General features: G+C 53.3%; 1 protein-coding gene across 1 annotated transcript; it reads right to left on the reverse strand.

Annotated features, from left to right (window-relative positions):
• Window positions 1–374: 374 nt before the first annotated feature.
• On the reverse strand, window positions 375–16,544 carry Ggt1 (gamma-glutamyltransferase 1). Its single transcript, XM_021653745.2, has 15 exons — window positions 16,362–16,544; window positions 14,568–14,779; window positions 12,100–12,244; window positions 11,475–11,639; window positions 10,072–10,202; window positions 9,832–9,918; window positions 8,359–8,551; window positions 7,885–8,042; window positions 6,849–6,998; window positions 6,036–6,172; window positions 1,798–1,985; window positions 1,444–1,571; window positions 1,229–1,341; window positions 1,026–1,139; window positions 375–681 (listed from the first exon to the last, which is right to left on the reverse strand). The coding sequence occupies exons 4-15, from the start codon at window positions 11,633–11,635 to the stop codon at window positions 535–537; spliced, it is 1,707 nt and encodes a 568-aa protein (XP_021509420.1). The 5' UTR covers window positions 11,636–11,639; window positions 12,100–12,244; window positions 14,568–14,779; window positions 16,362–16,544; the 3' UTR covers window positions 375–534.
• Between the last annotated feature and the right edge of the window lie 7,858 nt (window positions 16,545–24,402).

Genomic DNA, 24,402 nt, shown 5'->3' on the forward strand with positions numbered 1-24,402 from the left:
CCCTGGGCTGTTGGTCCTTCAGCTTTACCTCTCTTTACCGCCCACACCTGCTCTAGACATGAAGCCTTTGTGAGTCCCACCTCACCTCCCTGTGGCACCCCCGGTTGTTGCAGCGTTGCTTGGGCCCAGTTAGTGGCAAGATCGGGGCTCCCTCTAGTGGCTGATTACGCAAGGATTCCTGCCTAGGACAATTTAGATGCTTGGAGTTGGGAGTTGGGCCCCTAACTCCCAAGCACGTTGGGCTCCCCAACCCGCGCCCCCACTTCAAGGTTGAGACCAGCTTCATGACCAACAGTGCTAAGTCTCAGGATCCTGCCTCATCATTCTCCCAGCCAGATGGCTCCATTTCATACACAAGACACTAAAGCCCAAGATACGGGAAGTCCAGCCAGCAAGGCTTCCTGGAGCTTGGCGTGGCCATTTATTACGCTGCTCTGTCTCCCTCAGGGTTAGCATGTTCTCCAGAGTCCCACTCTCGTTCATAGTAACTATCTCATCCCCGGACTGCAGGTCAGTCTTGCCCCTTCGGAGCACTCAGTAGCCGGCTGGTTCCCCGCCTTTCCTGGAGTCTGAGGCAGCGGCCCAACCACCTGACGTTCGCACAACAGCCTGAACCACAGCAATGTAGGTGGGTGTGACCTCTGTGTAGTGGTGGCGAGTCTTCAGGCCTGCTGTCACCGCCTGGGGGTGAGAGGGCAGAGAAAGAGCCTCAGCAAGGCCACGGATGTGGCTGGAACCAGTTTTGTAAGGTCACGGGCCTCGCGAACACGGTGAGGGCTACCTCCGGTCAAGCAAGCAGGAAGAATTAGAGGCACCTGAGCTTCTAAGGTCTCCTAGGAATGGGCTGCCTGGCTCTCACTGAGCAAGGGCTCAGGATGACCTGTGCTGAAGGCCTGGGGACCATGGGCAGGGGACGCTAGCCACTGTTTACTCTGTTAGTGACTTGGAGGATGCCAGTCCCTAGTCTGGGATACCCTCTAACCCGAAACCCATGATTCTGCCCCCTCCCCCAGCTCCCAGCCTACCTGATCAATGTTCTTCTCTATTGTCGTGGTATTGGGCAAAAGCTGGTTATGAAGCCGGGGCTCCTCTACCGCTCTCTTCACATCATAGCCAAACCACAGGTGGTTAATGATGGCCTGGAGGGAGAGGACAGCAAGATGTCAGCATAGCCCGGGAGCAAGGACAGGGAGAAAGGGGCAGGAAAGGGCAGGTCAAAGGCATGTACCAGCGCAGTGGACGTGGTGATCTGTGTGCCTCCTGAAGCCCCCACCACCATCCGCACCTTGCCGTCCTTATCCACAATGATTGAGGGACACATGGATGAAAGTGGCTGCTTACCTATGGTCCGTAGGAGGTGACAGAGATGCAGGTCAGCCGCCCGGCTAAGGTACCAGCCCCTCCTGACTCAGATCCTGTATCCCAAGGATTCCCACCCTGCACCTGGCTTGATGAAGTTGGCCGGTGAGGGGGCTACCCCAAACTGGTTCATGAAGTTGGGTGAGCTGAAGTCATCCATCTCATCATTAAACAGGATGCCACTGACTCGTGATAGGACCCTGGAGCCAAAGCTGAAGATAGGCGGGCTCAGAGAACACTTCACAACCCAGCCATTCCCCAACCTGGTTCCCACCCACCCCAGGCCGAGAGTACTCGCTAGGAGGCACCCCGCCCCCACTGTGCACACTACCAAGGTGGGGCCTCTGTTTCCCAACGTGAAAGAGGGAGGCCCTTACAGGAAATGACGATAGCCCCCCGACCCCATTGATCATGTGCCCACAGCCGCACAGCCCCTACTAGAGGTTGATGGTGCTGGTGGCGGACACAGCACTGCCATCCTCCGAAACCAGAGACAGGTGAGCAGTGCCGCCGCCATCGGGGACGTAGAATTCAGGCTCGTAGTAGGCCACTGGGTGAGTGGTTCCGTCTGAGATGCGGGTCCGTAGCTGAGCAGCGAAGAACTCAGAGGTCATGTTTCGGATCACCTGCCGAGACCCCAGAGCTGGCCTGAGGAGGTTAGGAGGGAGGAGGGGGGCGGGGAAGGGAAGGGAATACAACAGGGCTGTCCCAGCTGGTCTCAGGAAGCCCCAGCCACGGATCCGACCACCACTTACCTCTACGCTAAACCCTGACCTCCCCAGGCCCAGGGACGGCACCTCGTAAATCCTGCCTGACACCCTCTCTAACCTCCGGCGGCACGTCCCTCAAGCCTCTAGGCTCACTTGTGTAATTATTTATGGAGCCCTGGTACCACGTGCTCAGAGATGAGAAATGAGCAGTGAAGAGACGCGCAGGTAACAGGGAGAGGCCAGCCGCTGGGAATGGAAAGAGGGAAGCAGAAGGCACTTTGGTGGAGGTGCTACCTAAAGAGAGCCCAGGATGGAACCTGAGAGGTGCCTGCAGAGGCCCTGGGTAACAAAGACTGGGATGACGGGAGAGAATGCTGACTAGCACGCGTCTGTCCTCTGAGGTCTCATTGGCCTGTAGAGTGACCCTGGCTTTTGCTGTGAGCCTCACAGGCTCGGGGTAGAGGGGGTAAGCCGGATGGAAGACATTTTCACAAGGTCCCGCTGTGGACAACCACATCGAAGATGAAGATGGTGGGTGGCCTTGGGTTCTTTGGCCTGGAGTTGCCATTGACTGGGAAAGTAAATGCTGGAGAAGGAGCCGCCATAGGGACAGGTAAGGACTTGCTTGCTTTGGAACATACTGAAGAGCATGGCTTGGGCAGATGGGCCCGTGAACACAGGTTCACGTGTGAAACTTACAGACAATCACAGCATGGGCACATGATGGCTGCTGAAAGCTATTGGCCAGAAAAGATGGGTAGGAAGAGGAAATGAAGGGGGGAGCCAGGAAGAAAGGAAGCCTGGGACCTGTCAGATTTAGGCTAAAGGCCAATCAGGTCGCTCACCTGTAGCAACTCTTCCCTGTCTTCCTACTCAGAGACTGTAGAAAGAACATTTATTTCTCTTTCTTCTCCCAGTTGTTGTCTGGGAGGCTTATTTGCTCTGTCTGCTAACCTGGACCTAGTCCTAGAAGCTTCTGGCCTCCATACAATCTAACCTAGGCCTAGAATGTTTTCAGCCTCTGAGACTTCCTGCTTGATTAGCCCTAGTCTTATTCTTACTGAGCTCATAGCTGGCTGGTTTGACTCGGCTGTTCCAGCTCAAACTCCTTTCCCGGCTAATTTATTTAATCTGGCTTTTCTCTCTGCCTCTATATTGCTCTACCTGTCCTCTAACTCAAAACAGTCTGCTCTAATCTCCTTGCTCCTTATTCTCTGGTTCATTCTGTCTTCACCTGAGTGCTCTCTCTCTCTCTCTCTCTCTCTCTCTCTCTCTCTCTCTCAAACCCATCTATTACTGTCCTGGTAAAACTGCCTTCTCACTCTCATTGTCCCTTAAGTAGCTTCCCTTTCCTCCCTCTTCTCATGAGAGTTGGGCATATCTTATTCTGTCCAGGTCTTTCTATGTGATTCATCAGTTTTTCTGCCGCTCAGTTAAACACCACTTTCAAGCATGGGTACTTCCTTCTACAAACTAACTTAACCTCTGTTGTTTGGGGTTAAAGGCGTGTACCACCAGATCTGGACCTAAGCTTTCCTTGACCTGAAACTTACTCTGTACCAGGCTGGCCTTGAACTCAGATATGTTTGCCTCTGTCTCCCAGAGTAAAGGTATGTTTATGTAGTCCTAGCACATCACACGGACCTAGAAGGTCTTTGAATGTGATCTCTTGCCAGGGCAGCCATGTTCTGAATTAAAATTCCTCTGCAAGGAATCTGTGAATCTGTAACAGGCTCCCCAGATATCCAGGCTCTGGGCACACTTGCAGTTAAGGTGGCCCTGCAGCTCTTCTACCCACTGGCCAATTCTGGGACCCCCTGCTGCTACAGGGCCAGGCAGATACTGCCTGTAGGTGTGTCTCTGACTCCAAGGTACTCCCCAGGTTCCCAGGTTCCTACCATTCTGGAACCTGGGAACTCATTCCTCCAGTAAAAATTTATGGACCCTAGGCTGCCGCACTCTGGAACATCTGGGCTGCTGGCATAATGGGTCTATCTTAACTAACTGCCCCCCCTTCTCATGTCCTCTACAGCATCTAAGTCTTACATTAACAAGATTCCTTTCTCTCTTCCTGAAAGTGCAAGCCTGCTTTCTGAGCAGTCTCAACCCTTCTCCTTTCTCTTCAGACATCACCACACTCTCTCTAGCATCAAATTAATCATATGGCCTCACCGGGAGTGGAGGGGCCAGGGCATGATGGCACCTGCTTTTAATTCTAGCACGCAGAAGGCAGGGGCAGGAAGGTCTCTGTGAATTCTTGGACCAGCCTGGTCTAAGACGTGAACTCCAGGTTAGCTCCAGCTACCTAGTGAGACCTTGTCTCATAAAACAAAACAAAACAAAACAAACAAACAAACAAACAAAAGAAAAAAGAAAAAAGAAATGATGGCCTCAAGGAACCATCTGGCTCAGTGCCCTCTATCATACTGGAGCCTAGCAAAGACAGACAGTGCATCAGCACCTGGTGCATGAACTTCCTGATCCAAGCTCAAACAGAAGCAGAAGAAGGCTGTAGGCCACACTGCAAGAGAACCGGCTTTAGAGACCGCTAGAACGGCAGAGGGTCTTCTGTAGGTCAGGGGGTCGGAGAAGTGTGGTGGTTGGTTTTGACTGTCAGCTTGGATCGAAAGACACCCAGGCGATTCTTAAAGTTCACCCATGTCTGTGTCCATGTTTCCAGAGAAGTTTGGAGCTGATGGCTTAATCAATGATATGGTCCGTTTATTTATTTATTTATTTGTTTGTTTGTTTGTTTGTTTATTATTTTGTAGCTAGGATGAAAGGGTGGCCTTGACTCCTGCCTCAGACTCTTGAGTGACATGTGGGGTGACTTGTGTGCCTCTGATTAGAACAGCGAATGTACTACTGGGAAGTGGTGGTGGAGGTCTGGAAGGCGGGCCCAGTTAGGGATCAGAAGTCAGTCGCTGGGATGTACTTTTGAAGACTGATCTTGGCCCTGGCCCCTTCCCGTTTCCTCTGCCTCCTGGCCACCATGGAGTCAGTTCAGCCCATACCTTCCTGCCATGATGGTCTGTCTGTTTTACTGCAGGCCCAGAAAACTGTTTCTCTTGGGTTTTGTCATAGTAGCAAACGGCCTACCATGAGAGGCATCATGGCAAAGGGTAAGGTGTGAACTGGTAAATACTGAAACCAAAAGGTACTGAGACCCTGGGGGTGGCGGTTCTACCAATGCCAGACATGACCATGTAACCTTAATGTTGGGCTTCCTGCTCACTGTGTGAAGCCCTTGGTCTTAGGATATACACCCTGGGCTGTGGCACTGGGGACCTACTCAGGGAAACAAAGATGGTAAGGATGGTGGGTGACAAAGAGAAAGAAAAGACTGTAGCAAAATGTTCGCAATCAAGTAGGGGCTCCAGGAAAAGCACACAGTGTGCATTGATGTTTTGGGTTGGTTTTTCTGTGGGTACAGTTTTGCAAAATGAAAGAAAGAGAGGGTAAGTTTGGTGGCTCATGCCTATAACCCCAGAATTGAGGAGGCTGAGGTACCAGGGTCATCTTGAACTTGGAGCCATTTTGGACTACAGAGAGAGGCTGTCTCCGCCCACCTGGTCTTAATCCCTCTCATACCGCTCATCATTCCTGAGGAATGCAACCCCTCTGTCTATGCCTCCCTTCTGCACTGAGCACTCCAGAATCTTCCAGGCCAAGAGCCTAACGGTGTATGAAGGATCTGAGATAGGAGCCTGGGTTGCAGAGGAAAAGGGATCGGAGGTGGGATAACAGCACACCAATTATCCACTGTCAAGACTCCTTCCTCAGTTTCCCCCACACTGTGAGCTCCACAAAACAGAGGTCAGAGGTCAGGGTAACAAGTCTACCCTGAAATCAAACTTAGTTCAGAAAGCATGCATGAAGCTGGGGGTGGGGGACAGGGTTGACCTGGCAGAGCTCACCTAGCACCGCTCTGGCAGGTCTCCCGAACACTGTGGGGTACCCCCTTACCTGAGACACATTAACAAACTTTGGGTCACCGAGCATGGTCCTCTTGGCATAGGCAAAGCGAAAGGCCTCCACAATACGGTGGTACGTTAGCGCCTTCTCTTCGGGGGTTGCCACGCTCTTCGGAGAAAAGTTGTACCCTGAGTGGTAGCCAAGCACACATTGGCAGGCAATCGGGGCCTGGAGGGGCTCAAGGGGTTAACATATCTCTGAGCCGTGTTTCCTACCCTCTGCTATGGGAAAAGAAATACGTAATAACCAACACCAGTGGCCACTGAAAAAGATGTTGTTAAGACGGGGGCACGCCAGCCCAGCCTTTAATCTGAGCCGTTGGGAAGCAGAGGCAGGTGGATCTCTGTGAGTTTGAGGTCAGCCTGGTCTACAGAGTGGGTTTCAGGACAGCCAGGGCTACCCAGGGAAAGCCTGTCTCAAAAAAAACAAATAAATAAACAAAAAAAAACTCAAAACAAAACAAAAAACCGCCCCCAAAAGATGAGGGTATACCAACACGAATATGACAGGTGCAGCTTGAGGGTCCCAAGGTCTATGGGTTTCCGGAAGATCACTTAGACTAGCCGGAAACACACTGTGAACAAGGCCCCTCCCCTGCACTTCCACACTCGTCCTAAACGTTTTTCCTCTTCCAGCTACTACACGTCACCACCTGCCCCCACCTCCTGCCTGGGAAGCCATGGCGGACACCCCACCAGTCCACTGATGGGCAGATACGGGGTAAAGAGGCCCGGCAAAGATGGAGTCCCGGGAAGGAGTGTCTGTGTCCCCGCGCCTCGGCAGGGCTAGAGAGGGTCGGCTCACCTTTGAGGATGTTCAAGATGAGAACCAGCACGGGCCCGCTGAGCGGGGCGCTTGGCACATACAGCTTTGAGTCGCCGAGGCTGATGCTCATGGGATGCTCAATCAGCTCGGCACGGTAGTCATTCAGGTCCTGGACTGTCATGATGCCCCCTGCCATGCGACAGCAGTTCAGGGGCTGTATGGTGGGATCGTATCATGGTTGGGGGCAGGGCTGCGTCACATGGGACTGGGTTTACCATTGGGCACAATACAGGGTGAAACAGAGGTGTACGGCCAAGTCCCGTGGGTCAGGGCCTGGCTGCCACTGAGTAGGACAGGCTTGTACCATGATGAGGAGATGGTCTGTCTATGCCATCAGAAGGGGCCACGGGACCATCAGACTAGTAGCTCCGACTGTCACTGGGAGCTTGCCACCTATACCAGGCTCAAACAACAGCCTCCTGGCCAGCCTTCCTCACCTCTGCAGTCAGGGGTTCTTTCCCATGTGTAGACTACTTGCTTTCATTTTTCTTTTAGCAGCCCCCTCCCTCATTGATGACCCACTGGGTGGAAGAAGAAGACTCCTAATCCTCTGAGGAACCATTCTAAGTAGGACTTGCCGCAGGCTAGTCAGTATGCTAATTTTCCCGCTTCATGAAACAGGACAAGCAAAAAAACGAGAGCCAGGCTGCCGCCCACAGCCCCTCTAATAACCCTCCCACTGAGTCAAAGCTTCCTTCTCCCCCTTAGGCCACACTCTCTCCCCTCTGCCTGTCGGTCACTGCAGCTCACGTCTCTCGCAGGTCATCCTCCCATATCTGCAGCCTCTAGCTCTTCCTCAGCCCCCAGGGCTGCCTATATCCCTTGGAGTATGCCTATTCATACTCCAAGGGACTTCCTGTGCTGCTCAGCCTCTGTGGATGCAAGTGGTCCATGCTGACCCTTCCCGGCCCAGTGCTCCCTGAGGCCCCAGAGGCCAGCCTGGGCAGGGAGCACCTCAGAGCCTGGGCCCCACTCCATGTTCCCACTGTGGAGCTCCTCCCTCAAGCCCACTCACCAGCCTCCCGGATGTCCTTTACAATCTGGGCTGTGAGGCTCCCATTGTAGAAGGCCTTGGCACCTTCCTGGGCCAGTGTCTGCAGTGTCCGGGCCAGCCTTGGCATAATCACCGTCTCTCCCTCCTGAAGCACCTTTCCTTGCCGGCAGAACACCTCGCTGGGGAAGAAGGGGACTCAGGTAAGGCAGCAGATGTGGAAAACCGGACCAATTCTACCTCACACCCACACCTCACCCTTTTGTCCTCAGGATGCAGAGTGCAAATACAGGTAGGGCCTGTCCATAGGTGGGTTGCCCTCTCACTTGGGCAACAGTGTTCACTGGGGGGCCCTAACCCAGGCTCTGGATGTGTCTACACACTCAGTGAGAAGGGTTTGACAACAGCTTAACCCCACCGAGAGTCAGGCTCCTGAAGGCAGAGCACAGCTCCGCTAGCCCTTCCCAGGATAGGCTACTTGAAGGTGAGGCCACCTACCACAAGGCAGGCGTCTGTTCAATGATATCCCGTTTTTGGTTCAGGGCCATGGCCAAGCTCTTGCCCACAGGGAAACCATGGCGAGCCAGTTGGATGCTGGGCTGGAACAGGCGAGCCCAGGGTAGCCGCCCGTGGCGTTGGTGTGCCAGCTCATAGCCACGGATTTCGCCGGGAACTGCCACCGAAAGGCCACCTAGGAAGCAGGGATGAGCAGAGTTTGGAAGACAGACAGACAGACAGACTCTTACTCTATGGTACAGGCTTGCCTGCTTTGTTCCCAGCACCAAGCTCCATCCCCATCTCAGGCAAAGAGATGCCTAAGATCACAGCTGCGCCCCCTGGGCGGGAAGTGGTGACCACGCACAACAGGGAAGCAGGTGCCTGTGTGCCTGGGTTTGCGGCCCCAGATGACGGGGTGTGTCCTCAGAGGACCGCCATATAAGAAATCCAGTGCTGGGACTACCGCTGTCCACAAGCCCGACCCCCTCACGCCTCCCAGCTCTCAGTCTGAGCTATCTCAGTCATCATTCCTGTTCCATAAAATTCCTGGGCTCCCCTAGACGATACCAAAGCATGGTCAGGTCGGCGATGAGATGAGCCAGCTCTGTGGCTGTCAACTTGCCACAAGCTAGAAAGTCATCAGGAAGAAGGGAGACTCAGCTTTTTAAAAACCTCTTGTTTGTTTGTTTTGAAATAGGGTTTCTCTGTGTAGCCTTGGCTGTCCTAGACTCACTTTGTAGACCAGGCTGTCCTTGAACTCACAGAGATCCACCTGCCTCTGCCTCCTCTAGTGCTGGGATTACAGTCAGGCAATTGTAGCCTTTGCTGTCCTGGTTGTCATCAGAACAGCACAGGAAAGGGCAGTCTAAGGCAGTCTTGTGAGGCTAAGGTTTTGGAAACTTGAGCAAAGGCACTGTGGTTCCCAGCCACAAAGCTGTCACTGGCCCGAAGAACTCAAGAATGCTGGCAGGCCGGGCGTGGTGGCCCATGCCTGTAGTCCCAGCACTCTGGGAGGCAGAGGCAGGCAGATCTCTGTGAGTTTGACAGCAGCCTGGTCTACAAAGTGAGGCCAGGACAGCCAAGGCTACACAGAGAAACCCTGTCTTAGAAAAAAAAAAAAAAAGAGGTTTATTTATTTATTTTTATGTGTATAAGTCCTCAAGCCTGCATGCGTGTGTATGTGCCATTTGCATGCAGTGCCTAGGAGGTCAGAAAGGGACATAAGATTCCCCTGGACAGAAGTTACAGGTGCTGGGAAGTGAACCAAACGTCCACGGACATTCTTCTCTCTCCATGACGTGGCTCAGGGCATCACTGAGAAGGAATGAAAGAAGCTATCCGTAAGCTCCCAATGGTGATTTAACCATTCTTTATAGGAGGGTGTCATGGACACCAGAGCTGCCCCCAGGCCTCAGACTGGTACGCGTTCCCTGTGAGAGTCGATCCACACCCGTGGCCTACAGGGCGTCTCACCTTCCTGAGAGTCCTTGGAGTTATTGAACATGCTGGTATTGGCCAGCCTGGGGGCCACCTCTCGGGCATTGATAACCTCAACTTTCCCTGTGAAAAGAAACGTGTCGGCAGGCTGGGTCAGCCCTAAGCCCTCCTGTCAAGCGGGCCCAGAAGACGCCCAGCCATGCTGCTCTAGACCAACTCACTCAGATGTGAGAGGGACGGCCTGAGCCGCTCGCCCTCCCCACCCCGGGCACTCACGTGTGGTGCTGTTGTAGATGGTGAAGAACAGGCCGCCCCCGATGCCCATGCTGTGGGCATTCATGAGCCCCATGCACAGCAGGCTCGCGATGGCTGCATCCACCATGGAGCCGCCTTCCCGCAGCATGTCCCTACAGGCAGCACATAGGAAGGTGAGACCGAAGACACTCTGGACCACCCTGCCACATGCTTTGGCCACCCTGCCCAAAGAATGACACCCTCCCGTAAAGAAGAAGAGAGCCTGCGCCCAGCCTTCATGCTGCACCAGACTTATCACGTAGCCCAAGCTGGCCTCAAATGCTCACCTGAGGCAGATGTTTTTGTTTGTTTGTTTGTTTGTTTGTTTGTTTCCTTGCTTGTTCACCTGTTTTAGTTTATTGAGACAGAGTTTTATCCCAAGGGCTGAGATTACAGGTGATTTTTTTTTTAAGTAAAGTGTGTGAGTGTGTGTGTAGGTGACCCTTGGAGGTCAGAGGAGGCCATCAGATTCCTTGAGCTGCAGTTCCAGACAGTTCTGTGGGGGTGGGGGACTGGACTCAGGTTCTTTGAACGAGCGGTGGACAGCCTGAATCACTGAACCATCTCTCTAGCTCCAAAGGTTTTTGGTTTTGTTTTTGAGACACGCTCTCACTATGTGTCACTGGAAATCACTGTAGACCGGGCTGAGCTCAAACCTTGCAGAGATCCACTCTGCCTCTGCCTCCTGAGTGTTGGGATTAAAGACGTGTGCCACCCTGCCTAGAAAAGTTTTTTTTTTTTAACTTTTTTTTTTCTTTTCCAAGCAAACAAATATACAAGATTTAACTGCGGAAAAAAAAAAAAGAAGGCTATTTTTTATCAATACATTTTCCTGCTTATGTCTCTAAATGGGAGCTGACTTGTACATATAATGAGATAAGATTCTAAAATGGGCAGAGGCTGGAGAGATGGTTCAGTGGCTAAGAGTACTGGCTGCTCTTCCAGAGGACCTGGGTTCAATTCCCGGTACCTACACCTTGGCTGTTAAGAGATAACAATTGTCTGTGATCTCTTCTGGCCTCCACATGCACCAGGCATACAAGTGGTACATAAACAAACACTCACACACATAAATTTTTTTAAAATTAAAAAACAAAACAAAACCAAAAAACACCTCACAATCTAAAATGGAGTTGGAACAGCAGCACTTTCTGAGACAACACTGAAAACAGGGGCCCAAACTGGCTAGGGGAAAATTAATCCCCTGTTCTGAATCACTGTTCCTTATCCCTGCACAGAAGAGAAGTCAGGAAAGGAGGAGCAGCCCCCTGTCCGCAGGACACTCTTTATGTCTGGTTTACAGAGGGGGAACCCGATCCTCGCCCAAGCTCACTAGCTGGCTGTCTTCCACAGTGTCTTGCCCTAGGGCTAGCAGACCCACTCACCGTCCAATCTCTGAGCAGCGCTTGGCATCCGTGGCCACAGCTACCCTGGAGTACACGTGGTCCTGCTTCCCAGAGGTGTAGGGCAGCCAGATGCAGAGGCCGATGATGATGAATACCAGGACCACGGCCACCAGGCCCAGCATCAGAAACCGATTCTTCATGGCTCTGTTGCCCAGTGAGACGGAGTAGTATCAGAACCAGCCTTGGGAATTCCCAGACCATCCCTGTCATGGGGCCCTGAGCTTCCTGTTAGCATCCTTGAACATGCGGGGGCTGTCTGGCCCCCAGACCTTCTGCCAGAAGCTCCGGATCCCACCTCGGCTATTACAAACCCTCTGTTCATCTTCAGGGCTCATTCCTGTATGGACTCCGTTCCCAGCAGAGACCCTCCCAAGGAGACCCTTCAAACTCCATGCACCCTGGGTACGTGCTTACGGAAGCCAAGCTGCTACCACCCTGAGATAAACTCCAGACATAATAGGTTTCAAACATCCCTTCTGTGTCCCCTACCTAGCTGAGAGCCTGGCCCTGCCCATGGACCCCTAGGGTGGCTTGGGGTTGGACATCTATCATACTTTCTGAGGAGGCACCCAAAAGTAGATGAGCTGCATGGGTCAAGACTTACCGTCCAGTGGGGGTACCACACCTTCCCTGGGGAGGTGGCTCCTAAAAGAACAGCTGTCTGGATGAGCAGGAACTCCCCGACACTCCAAGGAAACTTACAACCAGTCCTCTCTGAAATCGCCAGAGCAGGCCGCCTCCTCGTACTCCTGAAAATCCCAAAGTTGAACCTGAAGCAGGCCCAGCGCCCTCTGGGGTCGCCCATGCGATGCTCTCCCTCTGCCTCTAGCTGATTCTTTGCCTCCCATTGAACTCTGGAGCCAAAGAGGCTGCCAGACGCTTGCATGTATGCATGACTTCTCCCAAGAGCTGCCCAGGGAAGGGGTCACAGAACAGGGCAGGGAGGGGCCCAGGCATTCATGTGTAAGCCCCGGATTTGGTAGTAAGAACAGAGTGTGAACTGAACAAAGGGGTTCAAGGGTCCAGGCCCTTCCTGAGACTGGACCTGGTAGCCACCTATTGTGGGAGGGACTCTTTTGCGCATCACTGAACTCACTTGCAGGGGTGTTTTTTAATAGCTTGGGTGAGAACATGTAAAATGTTAAAACTGGGCCTGATGGCTACGCCTGTGCCCCTAGCGCTCAGAAAGCTCAGGCTGAAAACTGCCATGGATTTGAGCCCAGCATAGGCCACCTGGTGAGCCCTAGGCTAGCCTGTGCTACAGTGTGAGATCCTATCTCAAAACAAAACAAACAAACAAAAAACAAACAAACAGGTGGCGGGCTGGACAGATGGCTCAGTGGTTGAGCGCTGGCTGCTCTTGCAGAGGACCTGGGTTCCATTCCCAGAACCCACGTGGCAGCTCAAAGCATCAGATCTCCAGTTCCAAGAAATGCCCTCTTTTGGTTTCTGTGGGCATCAGGCAAGCAGATAGCACACATGCAAACCTGCAAGGAGAACACTGATACACAAAAAAAATAAACACATCTTTGAAAAAATAGGTGTCCCTCCTAGCTGATTATTTCCCCCTGAAGATGTCTGTCCAGGCAGAGAAGGAAAGCTTCAGCCTTACTCTGAGGCTGGTGGCTGTGTGTGTGTATGTGTGCATGCTGACAAAGGTGTGTGGGCTGCCTCCCACTCTGGTTCTTGCTTGTCTTTGTCCAGAACACCTGAGATCAGAACTAGTCAGGCTATCCCATGGTCTGGAAATACAATTCTTGTCCCCTCCCCCGGGGACACCTGAGGAGAAAATTACCGACTCCATAACGAAAGTGCTCCCCTCCCCTGGACTGGAAGGTGGGGTTGGTGGGTGCTATAACAGGATTCGGTGCCTCATCTCATGGGAAAGAACATTTGCAACTCTTGAGGCAGAGGAGAAAACTAAACCCCAAGGCAGAGGGGACTCCACCCTGTGTCCCCAGTAGCTCTGTGTCCCTAGTAGCTCTCCCTGCCTGAACCCAGATATGACTCCACTCTGAGTGACATACTCTCCCTCCTGTAATCCCTCTGGCCAGCTTGGTCCTCCAGAAGGCAGCTAGTGGGTTCCTCCTACCCACAGTGGCAACCAGACCCTGTCCTTGTTGTCCAAGGGACAGTCCACAGCCTTCTCTAGACCTTGATACAGGTACCCCCGTCCCTGGAGTGGGGCTAGGTCAGGGTCTGAGACTCCTGGTGAGAAAAATCACACTGGGGCCTCAAGCCTTAGAGGCCAGGTCTGGAACATGTGGGCATCATTCATTGCTGACACAGACCACTCCTGCCTATGTATGCAGTAGGGTAGGGAATTCGCATGGTCATTGCTCCCCTCCATGGCCTCCTGCAGCCATGCTCCATCTGGGGCACCTCGGGCTCCGTTTCTCCCAGTTTTGGGGGGTGTAAACTAGGCCCTGAGGGGAGCCGTCTGTAACTTCCACAGTAGACCCTTCCTTGTCCACCCATCCATCTACCTAACAGCCCCGAAGGGCACCCAGCAGGGTGTCCTCTTCCAAAGAGCCTGGGAAGTGGGCAGCCTTGACCCCTGACCCCTGTCCCTTCCTCCTGGGACAGTGTGACAGGGAGGGCGGGCCAAGCCTCCCGCAGGCAGATGTTCCAGTCCAAGCGGAAGCCACCCTGCGGGAAGCCCGGGCTTCCATTTCCCACCCCTCCACCCCAAGTTTTCTCAAAGATCTACTAGAACAACGTGCAAGCCCGGCTCCACCCAGATCAGTGTTGGGAGGGAAACTGAGGCACTGGTCCTCAAACCCAGACCCCTCCCTCTCTGTAACTCTGGTGGGTTTTCCAGATGCCTTGGAGGCAGTGGGGACCCAGGAGAGAACGCCACAACCTCTTCAGAGAACAGTTATGGGATGGAGAGGAGGCCTATGGCTCCTCCAAGGAAGTCCTGGCCACAAAACTGATTGTCCCTGGGAAGCAGCCAGATCCTTGCAGAATGGCTCAGGGCCCCCAACCCTTGGCATCAGGATCTGCGGTTGGGCATCTCTTCAGGGTAGAGGTAGGAAGGGGGGAGCAGTAGCATAGGATCCACGGGCTTACCTAATCCCAGAGTGCCAAGAGGTCAGCTAAAGGGCACCCAGCATCCCAGAAGGGCAGCTGGAGGCTTCTGAGTGGGGTGCGGAATAGGGAGTCCTCAGCAAGAGGTCCAGCCAGGCTGGGAGGATGGTCAATACTGACGTCACAGCAGCAAGGAGGCGCGGCGGTTAGGCTTGTCACCAGGTGACTAAAGTTCATGCAGTCCCAGGAGGGCCCTGGGCGGGAGAGGTGGGAGGTGCCAAGAGCCCGGGAAAGGGGCTCCCCCTTTTTCAGAATTGGTTCCCTCCAAAGGGCAGAGGCCACTGGTGAGCCCTTCCAGAGAGCCCCCCGCTAAGGCCCTCTGCGGATTTAGAGACAGACACATTGTCCTCACAGTGTTCCTGAGGCAATGAAGTAGGGGTACCCCCAGGCACTAGACCATAGCCCAGATCTAAGAGGCCTCGCTGTACCCGACTGGTCAGTGACAGAGGTGTGTTCCTGGAACAGGGCCTGGAGCCCCAGCATCCAGACCGGTTCAACCACCAACCAAGGAACATTAGCCCACAGGCCCAGACATCGACAAGAACAGTTTAGAAAGGTAAGCCCCAGAGCAGGCCAGACCTGGCCCAGCCTCACACAGTCCAGGAGGGCTATCCTGCCACCTGGTCCCTGCCCCAAATTGCTGCTGTCCCTGATTAGCACACCAATGACCTTCCAAGTAGACATGGCTGTGGGTCTACCTTCAGGGGCATCCGCCAGAGAGAACTGCCGGTTAAGGCTAGGGGTGGTGGTGTAAGCCTTTAACCTTAGCACTAGGGGTCAGAGGCAGGCTGTTCTCTGTGAGTTCGAAGACAGCCAGAGCTGCATAGTAAACTGTTGTGAAAGAAAGAGAGAAAGAAAGAGAGAAAGAAAGAGAGAAAGAAAGAGAGAAAGAAAGAGAGAAAGAAAGAGAGAAAGAAAGAAAGAAAGAAAGAAAGAAAGAAAGAAAGAAAGAAAGAAAGAAAGAAAGAAAGAAAGAAAAGAAACCGAAGTTTACATAAAAGCATTTTGTCCAAGCTCAGCTGTCCCTGGAGAGGTAGGCAGCCCACACACAGGCCAGGACACCCCACTCCATCTGCTTGTAAGGACAGCTGGCTAAGGGAACGCAGATTTCTTCAACCTCCCAGTCCTGTCTGTATCCTGATAGGACACATACCTCTCCAAGACCTGAAGCTGGAATGAATCTGCCTTGTTGGCTGCCCAAGTGATATGGATGGCAGAGGATCAGAAAACACACCTATAATCGCCATAGAAACACACGTATGCACCTCACACACACACCAATACCCCCTTTCACACACACCCGAAATCCTCAAGTACACCTATACCCTTTACACACACACACACACACACACACACACACACACACACACACACACACATCCCTATACCCTTCCTTCCAATGACTTGCAAAACACTGCTTGCTGGAAACCTGATGAAAGGAATAGCTTAAAGTGCCTAGGCCTGGACCTGGAGGTAACAGCCCCCTGGAGCTGCGGAATGACTCACTGCACAATGGTCGCCTCCCCACCCCACCCCCCAAGCCCAGAGAGAGGCAGGCACGTCTGGATTGCTGGCCATCCTGCTGCCGGGCCTGTCAGCTCCTCCTGAGTCTCTTCATCCCAAATCCTCTTCCTGAGAACCAGGACCCACAGGCTTTGTCTGAGGAGTCTACTCTGAGCCCCTGACACCCGCCCCACACGTGCAGCAGAGGGAGAGGGAAGCTGGGGCAGGCTCCCTCAAGCCCAGCTGTCTGATAAGAAGCCAGGTTCTGCCTACCTGTGTGGACCCAGGGGGACCAGGGCACCTCGGCCAGAAGTGCGGTGCCCTCCTGCTTGCGCAGGTGGCTAGGTGGAGGCTCGGAGGAGATCACTGGAGCCTCTGGAAGGGCATGGCACAGAGCTGAGGGACAGGACCAGGTCTCCACACATTCTTGGGGCCCCCCAAGCCTATCTGCCCCACCTACGGTGTTGAGCACCTCAGAGAGGGTGAGGAGGGCTCTGGGGTCACACAGCAGCCGGGCCACAGGCAGACACGTGCTGCGTTCACTCCCAGTTCCACACCAGCGGGAAGACTAAGTCCCCATCCCCAGCTGTGACCCAGCTCCTCCCTTCCCTCCCCCAGCTGGCCTGGGATGGGAGGAGGCTTTAAAGGTACAGAAACTACTCCAGGTAGAGAGAGGGTTGGCTCTGAAGCCAATCCCCGGGGCCAGGTGACCTGGAAGAGCAGGGAATGGCTCCGAGCCTGGGAAGTTTCCTAGGAGAAACCTGAGCCCTGAGGGCACAAGTGAAGCTTAAAGGAGTTGGTTCCCCCAAAAGAAGAGTGCTGACTGAGGCTCCTGTGTTCAAATGGGGGGTCACACAGAGCCGGGGTGCAGTCAGATGTCCTGTCCTAGTACATGTTATGGCTGAAAGCCTCGGGGGCCCATACAGGGTCCAAGAAGTCTGCTCCCCTCCGAGACTGCCAGATCGAGGCTGGCCCTCTACACTATCTGGGCCATGGCGTGGGGGAGGGGCTGCCGCTCCACGCAGTCTGGTTTACCAGACTGAAGGAAATCTCACCACCTCAGGGTCTTTCTGATTTCCTCAATTTTTTAATTAAGGGCCGATGTTGTCTGGCCGAAGGTGGACAAAGCACTTGGCCAGGGAAGTGGAAACCCATCTGTTTACGCCCTCACAACTTCTCAGAATAAGATGGTTTCCAACCAAGGGGGCTATTCCAAGCCTCTAGGCCCCAGAATCAAGGTCCTCAGGGTTTGTTGCTTGTCAGAATCACTCCATTATCATGATCCTCAGCTTACTCCCACCCATTCCCACGCACATATACACACGCAAGCACGGACACACATGTAGACAAACCCGGACTTGTGCAAGTCCACTCTGAACTCTTCAATAATCCTCCAGCTGGGGGTGGTGGCACGCACCCAGCATTCTGGAGGCAGAGGCAGGGGGAGCTCTGTGAGTTCGAGGCCAGCCTGGTCTACAAATAGAGTCCAAGATAGCCAGGGCCACACAGAGAAACCCTGTCTCAAAACAAAACAAACCAAACAAACAAACAAAAAAAGAAGAAAGGAAGGAAGAAGAGGACAAAGAGGAAGAAGAGGAAGACAAAGAAGAAGAGGACAAGGACAAAGAGGATGGGGAAGAAGAAGAAAAAGAAGAAGAAGGAAAAGAAGAGGAAGAAGAAGAGGAAGACTCCAACCCGAGTGGAAATCACATAATCCTCTCTGGGCTTACGCAAAGGCTCATGGGTAAGAGCTTTGCGCTGAACAGTAGGAGTTTGAGTAACCAAACCCACCTGGTAGAAGAGAGACCTGAAAGCTATCCTCTGATCAACACATGCACTGTGTAGCACATGTAAACACACACACACACACACACACACACACACACACACACACACACACACGTGAAATAAATGTTGGGGCTGAAGAGATGGCTCAGTAGTGAAGAGCATTGACTACCCTTTACCCTTTCTTCTGACGACCCAGGTTCGAGTCCCAGCACCAACACCTGCTATTCTAGGTGGCTCACAGACATCTCTAACTCCAGTTCCAGGGGAATCTGTTACACTCTCTGACGTCCTTGGGCCCCTGCACATAGCTGGTGCATAGACATAGACAGACATGCGGGCAAACTGCATACACACATACAATAATAAAGTGCAACTTAAAATACTTTCACTATTACTTGTGTGTACATGTATATGTCTGTGTGTGAGAAGGTCAGTGGGGTGTCAGGTACCCTGAAGCTGGGGTCACTGAAGGTCAGCGGGGTGTCAGGTACTGTGAGCTGCCTGTTGTAGGTGCTGGGGACCGACTGACAGGTTTAAAACAAACAAAGAAACAGACAAACAAACAAAAAATCCACCGAGAGGTGGTTCCAGGTTAAGACACTCACTGCTCACTGCTCTTCCAGGGGACCCAGGTTCGATTCCCGTCACCCACAAGGCTGCCCACAACTGTCTGTAACTCCAGTTCCAGGTCATCTGGTGCTCTACCAGGCATACATGCAAGCAATACACATAACAAGAAAAAGACAAACAGTGCCTCTAGCCAGGTGGGGAGGCCAGGGCCTAGAGAAAGGAATAGAGACTACAGTGAGAGTAGTGCTGAGACCTGAGAGAGGTGAGAGGGAGCCCACGCCCGGAAGCTGGAGCTGGTGAGGCTTCCTGCAGAGGTGGTTCCACCGAGGGTGTGGAGGGCCATTGACCTCCTTTGCCCTTCTCCCTCCCCTCCTTGAACTCTAAGGTATCAGGGCTGGAAAAGCCTAGGAGCCTAGACCTTGAAAGCTAGGCCAGACTGGACTTTGAGAACCCTAGGAGGCTGGTCAATGTATCACCATGCTGGGTAACCCATTAACCCTGGCTTGCTCATTAAGACCCTTGCGTGTGCCTCTTCTTTGCTCCTTGGTTTGCTCTGGGGAACTGGGCAGAGGGCAGTCATGAGGAGGGAGTGCTGGTGGGGGTACTGGTGAGGGCTGGCTGAGCTGGGCTCTCTGTGTGCTTCTCCCTGCAGGAGCTTTCGCATGCCAGGGTGGCCTGGGGGTGCCACACCACCATTTCAGCACCTTTCATCTTAAAAGTACTCCTGTGCTGGGACCATCAGTCCGTGCCTCAGGGGCCTTGGCCCAACAGGAAGGAGACTTAAGAACACACTGAAGGGAAGGCTCAGGAATTACTGTAGCTCCCCTGCAGAGAAGTTGGTTCACAGTGGCCCCCAAGGCACTTCCTGTTTCAAAGGGCTTATCTTCCCCCATCCCATCTTAGAAGACATAGTTCTGGTACAGCAAGACTAGCACTGTTACTACAGGAAACTAAACCCTGAGGGTTTCAGCAGTTCAAAGGGTCGGGGAGGGGTTCAGCAGGACAGGAATGAAGATGAGGAGAGGCTGTGCCAACCACTTCCTGAAACTGCCATCTCTCCTCAGCCTCCAACCCCACCCCATGTCACTGTCAGGTCCAGAAGGCTGACGTTGTCTGAATCTGAGCAGGTCTTGAGCCTGCAGTGGGTAAGGGTCACAGCTGAGGTCCGGTAGGCTAAACAGTACAGTCACAGTGAGTAATCAAAGTGGGTGGGTCCAGACGTGAGCAGCACCTCCCCCATACAACAGGATCGCCCTCCCCACCCTGAAAGCCAGGAACACTGGATACCAACGGGGGACATTTTATACCCCCGCTTTGTAAACCGGTGGAATGAAACCGGCTTCGAATCCAAACCTAACGACCTAATTAACTTTAGGATCACAGAATCTACACGTTTGTTCTGACTTCCCAGCACCCTAGGGACATCGGCTCCCACATCTGCCACCGCTGGAGAGCTCAACATCTCGAAAAGCAGTTGGCAAGTTCTCCCTAGAGTCCAGCCCCAGCTTGCCTCTTGCGGTGCCTTCTGCAGGCTGGAAGAGTCAGTTCGTTTCTGAAGGGTCTGTTCTCAGACTCTTGTAATCATCCAGTCATCGGAGGCCACAGATCAGGTGGCCTACCTGGTTATAGCCCCCCGCAACCACAAGGACCACACTGACGAGATGGAGCCGTCTGTAAGTTATGGGCTAGTGTCACCCAGTTGGTGTGGAGGAGGTATGCTTGGATTCACCACAGCAAGGGCAGAGTTCCTGTGCTACACACACACAGGCACACACATATACATGCAAGCTACAAGCCTCCATTTTTGGCACTGTCCCCCCCGTTCCAGCACTCACCTTTGGTGTGAGTGAAACCTGCATTTAGCCAAGTGTGTGATCCTCCAGGATCGTCAGCTTGCTAGTGCCTCGGAACACTCAGCCACAGGGCCAGCCTGGCACCTGGTGGCTCAAGTCCAACTCCAAAATTCAAAGGTGGAGTCACAGAGACGTGGGCCCTGTTGTCCCCAGTTTCACACCTGACCTCGCTGAGAGCTGGTATGGGGACCTGGGAGGCCTTTCCCTTTCTGGCCTCGGTTTCCTCTCTAGAGAGGATCAGGGAGCTAGAAGAGCCGATGAGACAGACTTCAGGAGGCCCAGGAGCTCTTCAAAGCCTCAGCCTGGCTCTGACACTCAGCTTTGAAGTCACTTCTGTTCTGTCTGATGAACAATTCTGAGACTCAAAGTGGCCCCTCCTGGCTTCCCTGCTCAGGCGGCATTTATTGTATCACCTTGTAATTATCTGTGGTGTCTGGAATCCCCAGGGGGCTGGGACAGAAGCCCTGTCTTATCCATGTCCTGCCCACCCCCCACACCCCACCTCCATCACATGCCATAGTCTTCAGGAGAGCCAACTAAATTCTCTCTCACAGCCTCCTGGACCTCAAGGCACTCCTGTTCACCCACAACCTCTCTGGGATTTTGTTGGTACCCAACCTGCCCAGCCCTTCCCTCTGCTCCGTGCTCACGTGCTCAGCTTACCCTTCCTCTTTGTGGCCGTTCCTCTGCTCCTCTACCTCTTGGATGCTGAACTCTTATATTATGCCCACCGAGCTGTGTCAGATGTTTGAGGTCAACGTGCCCAAACCTGAGCTAAGCAACTCAGACCTCTCCCAGCCACAGAAGCCAGAGTCCAGCCCCTCAGAGGGCCATCCCTGCATCTTCACTGGTCCCTTCCAACTGGTGCTATTTGTGACTTCCTCCAGGCCACACCTAACACCTTCCCCCCCCCCCCAGCCCCCAAGGGCCACTCCTATTACCTGGTGACGCCCAGTCATAGGTTGCAAAGCTGCTGTTTCCCTAATGGAACTCCAATGTTCAACATGTAAATTGTAACACTTTCCTCTCCCACTGGAAAACCCTTCAAAGGCCCCCTTTGCCCTGCAGAGAAATTCTTGCCCTGCTGGTGCCTGCCCTGCACTCTGTCTGCACTCAGTGCTCCTGCCAGGACATTTTACAGGCTACTACCTTGGCCTAAAGCATTCTTCCTTCAGACTCCCTACCTTGACGCCTCGACTTCCTAAACCTTCCTTTGCTCCCAATTCTGAGGGCAAAGCTGTCACTCCTACTCCTCCTGCCAAAGTCTGGAGAGCATCCACAGCACCCAGTCACCGTTCCTGAAGGGATTGATGCTGGCGAGGGTTGGATGGGTAGGCAGGCTCATTATAAAGGCACCAATAGGGGCAAGGTATGGCTCAAAGGTAGAATGATTGCCAAGCATGCAAAAAGACCCCAAGCTCAAATATCAGCACCGCAAGAAGGAGAAAAAACTGCCACAGATGATTAATTATGCAAAATAAATAAATAAATAAAGGCATACTTATGCAACACCATGCTATGCCAAAATCCTTTTACTCAGGTCTCTAATCCTATAATGCCTTTGCCATTTTACAGACAAGGAAACTGAGGTTTGCCTAGGTTTCTGTGGTGTGTTGTTTTCCCCACCACCAAGATCATGCTCACTAGGGAGCTCAGAGTGTGACCTTATTTAGAAATAGAGGCTTCTGGAGATAATTAGTTAAGATGAGCTCACGCCCGAGTAGGGTAGGCCTTTAATGCAGTAATTAGTGGGCTTACAAGGTGGCCGTCTGAGCAGTTGCACAGCCACGTGAAGACAGAAGCTGAGGTCAGTGTGACACAAGTACAAGCCAAACAGCCTCAAGCGTTGCCCAAAGAGCTCAGAAGGAAAGGAGGTGAAAGAGGATCAGGCCCCACAGTCTTGGGGGACGGGGAGAGGGCATGGCTCTCTGCTAACATTTGGATTCCAGGCCCCCAATAACCAGAACGTACTGTTTTAAGCCACTGGACTTGAGGCAGTTGGCTGTCAGCAACCACAGGAAAGTGATCTTTCTCCCTACTTTGTCTATGCCCACACACTCAGCAAAGAACAGCAGTCCTCATCTGTTGTCTCCCTTTCCTCTGTGGCAACTGTGCCGAGGGCAGAAGACCTGACAGGGTAAGCTCAGAGAAGCCGTCTCTACAGAGGATCTCTCTGCCTCCTTTCTCTCTAGTGAAAGTTTCAAGACCATCCTCTGGCCGGATGTGGTGGTTCAGCTACACAATCTCAGCACTCTGGAGGTGAATAGAGGAAGGTCAGGAGTTCAAGGCCAGGCTCAGCCACATAACTGAGACCAGCCTAGGCCACGTGAGACTCTATCTCAAACAAACAAACAGCAGAGATTGTATCTTTTGTCACCCTTACCAGGAATTTCGGGATCACCTGGTTACTTGCTGAGATAACAGCCTCGAGGTGGCTTTCCGGTTTGGGTGTTCTCTTTGGGTGAGTGAAAGAGCCCAATGACAGAGCTGGTTCAGTTCATACCCTCCTGTAGCCCTCTACCCTACTTGCTGGTCACTCACATCTTGGTGAGTGGCTTACCATGTGGGTAAGAACAACCAGGGTGCAACTGCTGCCAATTACCTCCAGGCAGTGCCCACTCAGGGCCTCGTATGACCCCATCAAGGCCCGGAGTCTGATGGCATCCTCCCTCTCCTACTCTTTGCCTCCCATCTTTATACCCCTGTGGGCTAAGGATGACAAGTCCTCCCTGAAGGACCCAGGACAACCCTCTATGCCCCACACCATTCCTGGAGATGGCAGCATCAGTCTCTACCTCTCCACGGGACTGTCACAAACCCTGCTGCCCAGCACAGCTCTGGGGAGAAGGGCCAGCAGCCTTGAGCTTGGTATACGGGTAGAGACTGTTGAGATAGAATGATATCCCTACTCCAGAGGAGACAGCTCTATGGGGCGGGGGGACTCTTGTCCAAGTCAGGTTAAGCCAAAAACAGTGCCTAAGAGCCAACTCACCTAGACACCCAGACAGCAAGCTAAAGAAAGCTTGTCTGGGGATCTGGGTCCAGATATCACACTCCCTCTTTTCCTGGAAAAAGTCTTCTAGGAATCTCTTGGCCAGGGAGGGTCATAGGGGAAGAGTTGGGGCCAGTTCTCTATCTGCTGCAGGTCTCAGTCCTAGGCACTGCCCGCTTGTGCCCAGCTCACTCTGTTCTAGTGTGGTGCCCAGCCCTCCCTCTTTCTCTTCCCCCTTGGCTCCCACCTTCGTCTTCTCATACTCCATGGTATGATGCTTAACTCTGGCTGAGCCTCCGGAAACAACATGGTCAGAATCTGGAAGGCTCCCACATCTGTCTCACGGTCCCGAGGGTGTAAGGGAGGACGAGGGGAAGAGGACTCACCTGGCCTCCAGCTCTGGGTAAGGGGTCTTAGAAGGGCCCTTGGGTACTTGGACTGCTGCTCAAAAGCTCTGGCTTTCACACACTGTCAATTCAGCAAACAGCCTTGGCCCTGGGGGAGGGCAGGCTGGGTAGTCATGCAGGTTTGCCAGGGAGGAAACCTGTCGTGCCAAGGTGGCACTAGGACAATACTGCTGCAGAGACGGGCACGGGAGGCTGTTGGGGAAAAAGAAGGCCCAGGAGTCAGCTTAAAAGTGGTTAGGGGGTACCAGTGAGTGGTCAAGCGATTACACCTTCTGCTGACTTCTGCCGTTCCGAGGGGATCTCAAAGCCTGGCATCCACTCTGCCACCTCCACCTCGTTTGTGGTCAAGCGCTGCTTGACCCAAAGGAAGGATCCTGGCAGGCATCCCTCGCTCAACGCTCTGGGATAGGTCTACCCCTCACATGCTTCCGCTAGGCTTGCACACTTGCCCGGCCAGGCATCCCAGACTCAGGCTGGACACGTGTTCCCTGATCAGGGGTCCGGGTCGGGGAGGCTAGAGTGCAGAGCCACAATGCCCCCCTCCCCCCCACGCACTGGGACCAGGTGGAGCTGCAGCGGGCAGAGCAGGCTTCCCACAGGGACTGCTGGGGAAACCCCGTAAGACCTAGAGTCCCGAACTCAAATTTGATCTTCAGAGGAGCCAAGGACCCCTTTTGTTAGGCAGGAAAAGCAGAGCCGGGAAC

The sequence above is a fragment of the Meriones unguiculatus genome, chromosome 16 (assembly GCF_030254825.1).
Source record: "Meriones unguiculatus strain TT.TT164.6M chromosome 16, Bangor_MerUng_6.1, whole genome shotgun sequence".
Classification (NCBI taxonomy): domain Eukaryota; kingdom Metazoa; phylum Chordata; class Mammalia; order Rodentia; family Muridae; genus Meriones; species Meriones unguiculatus.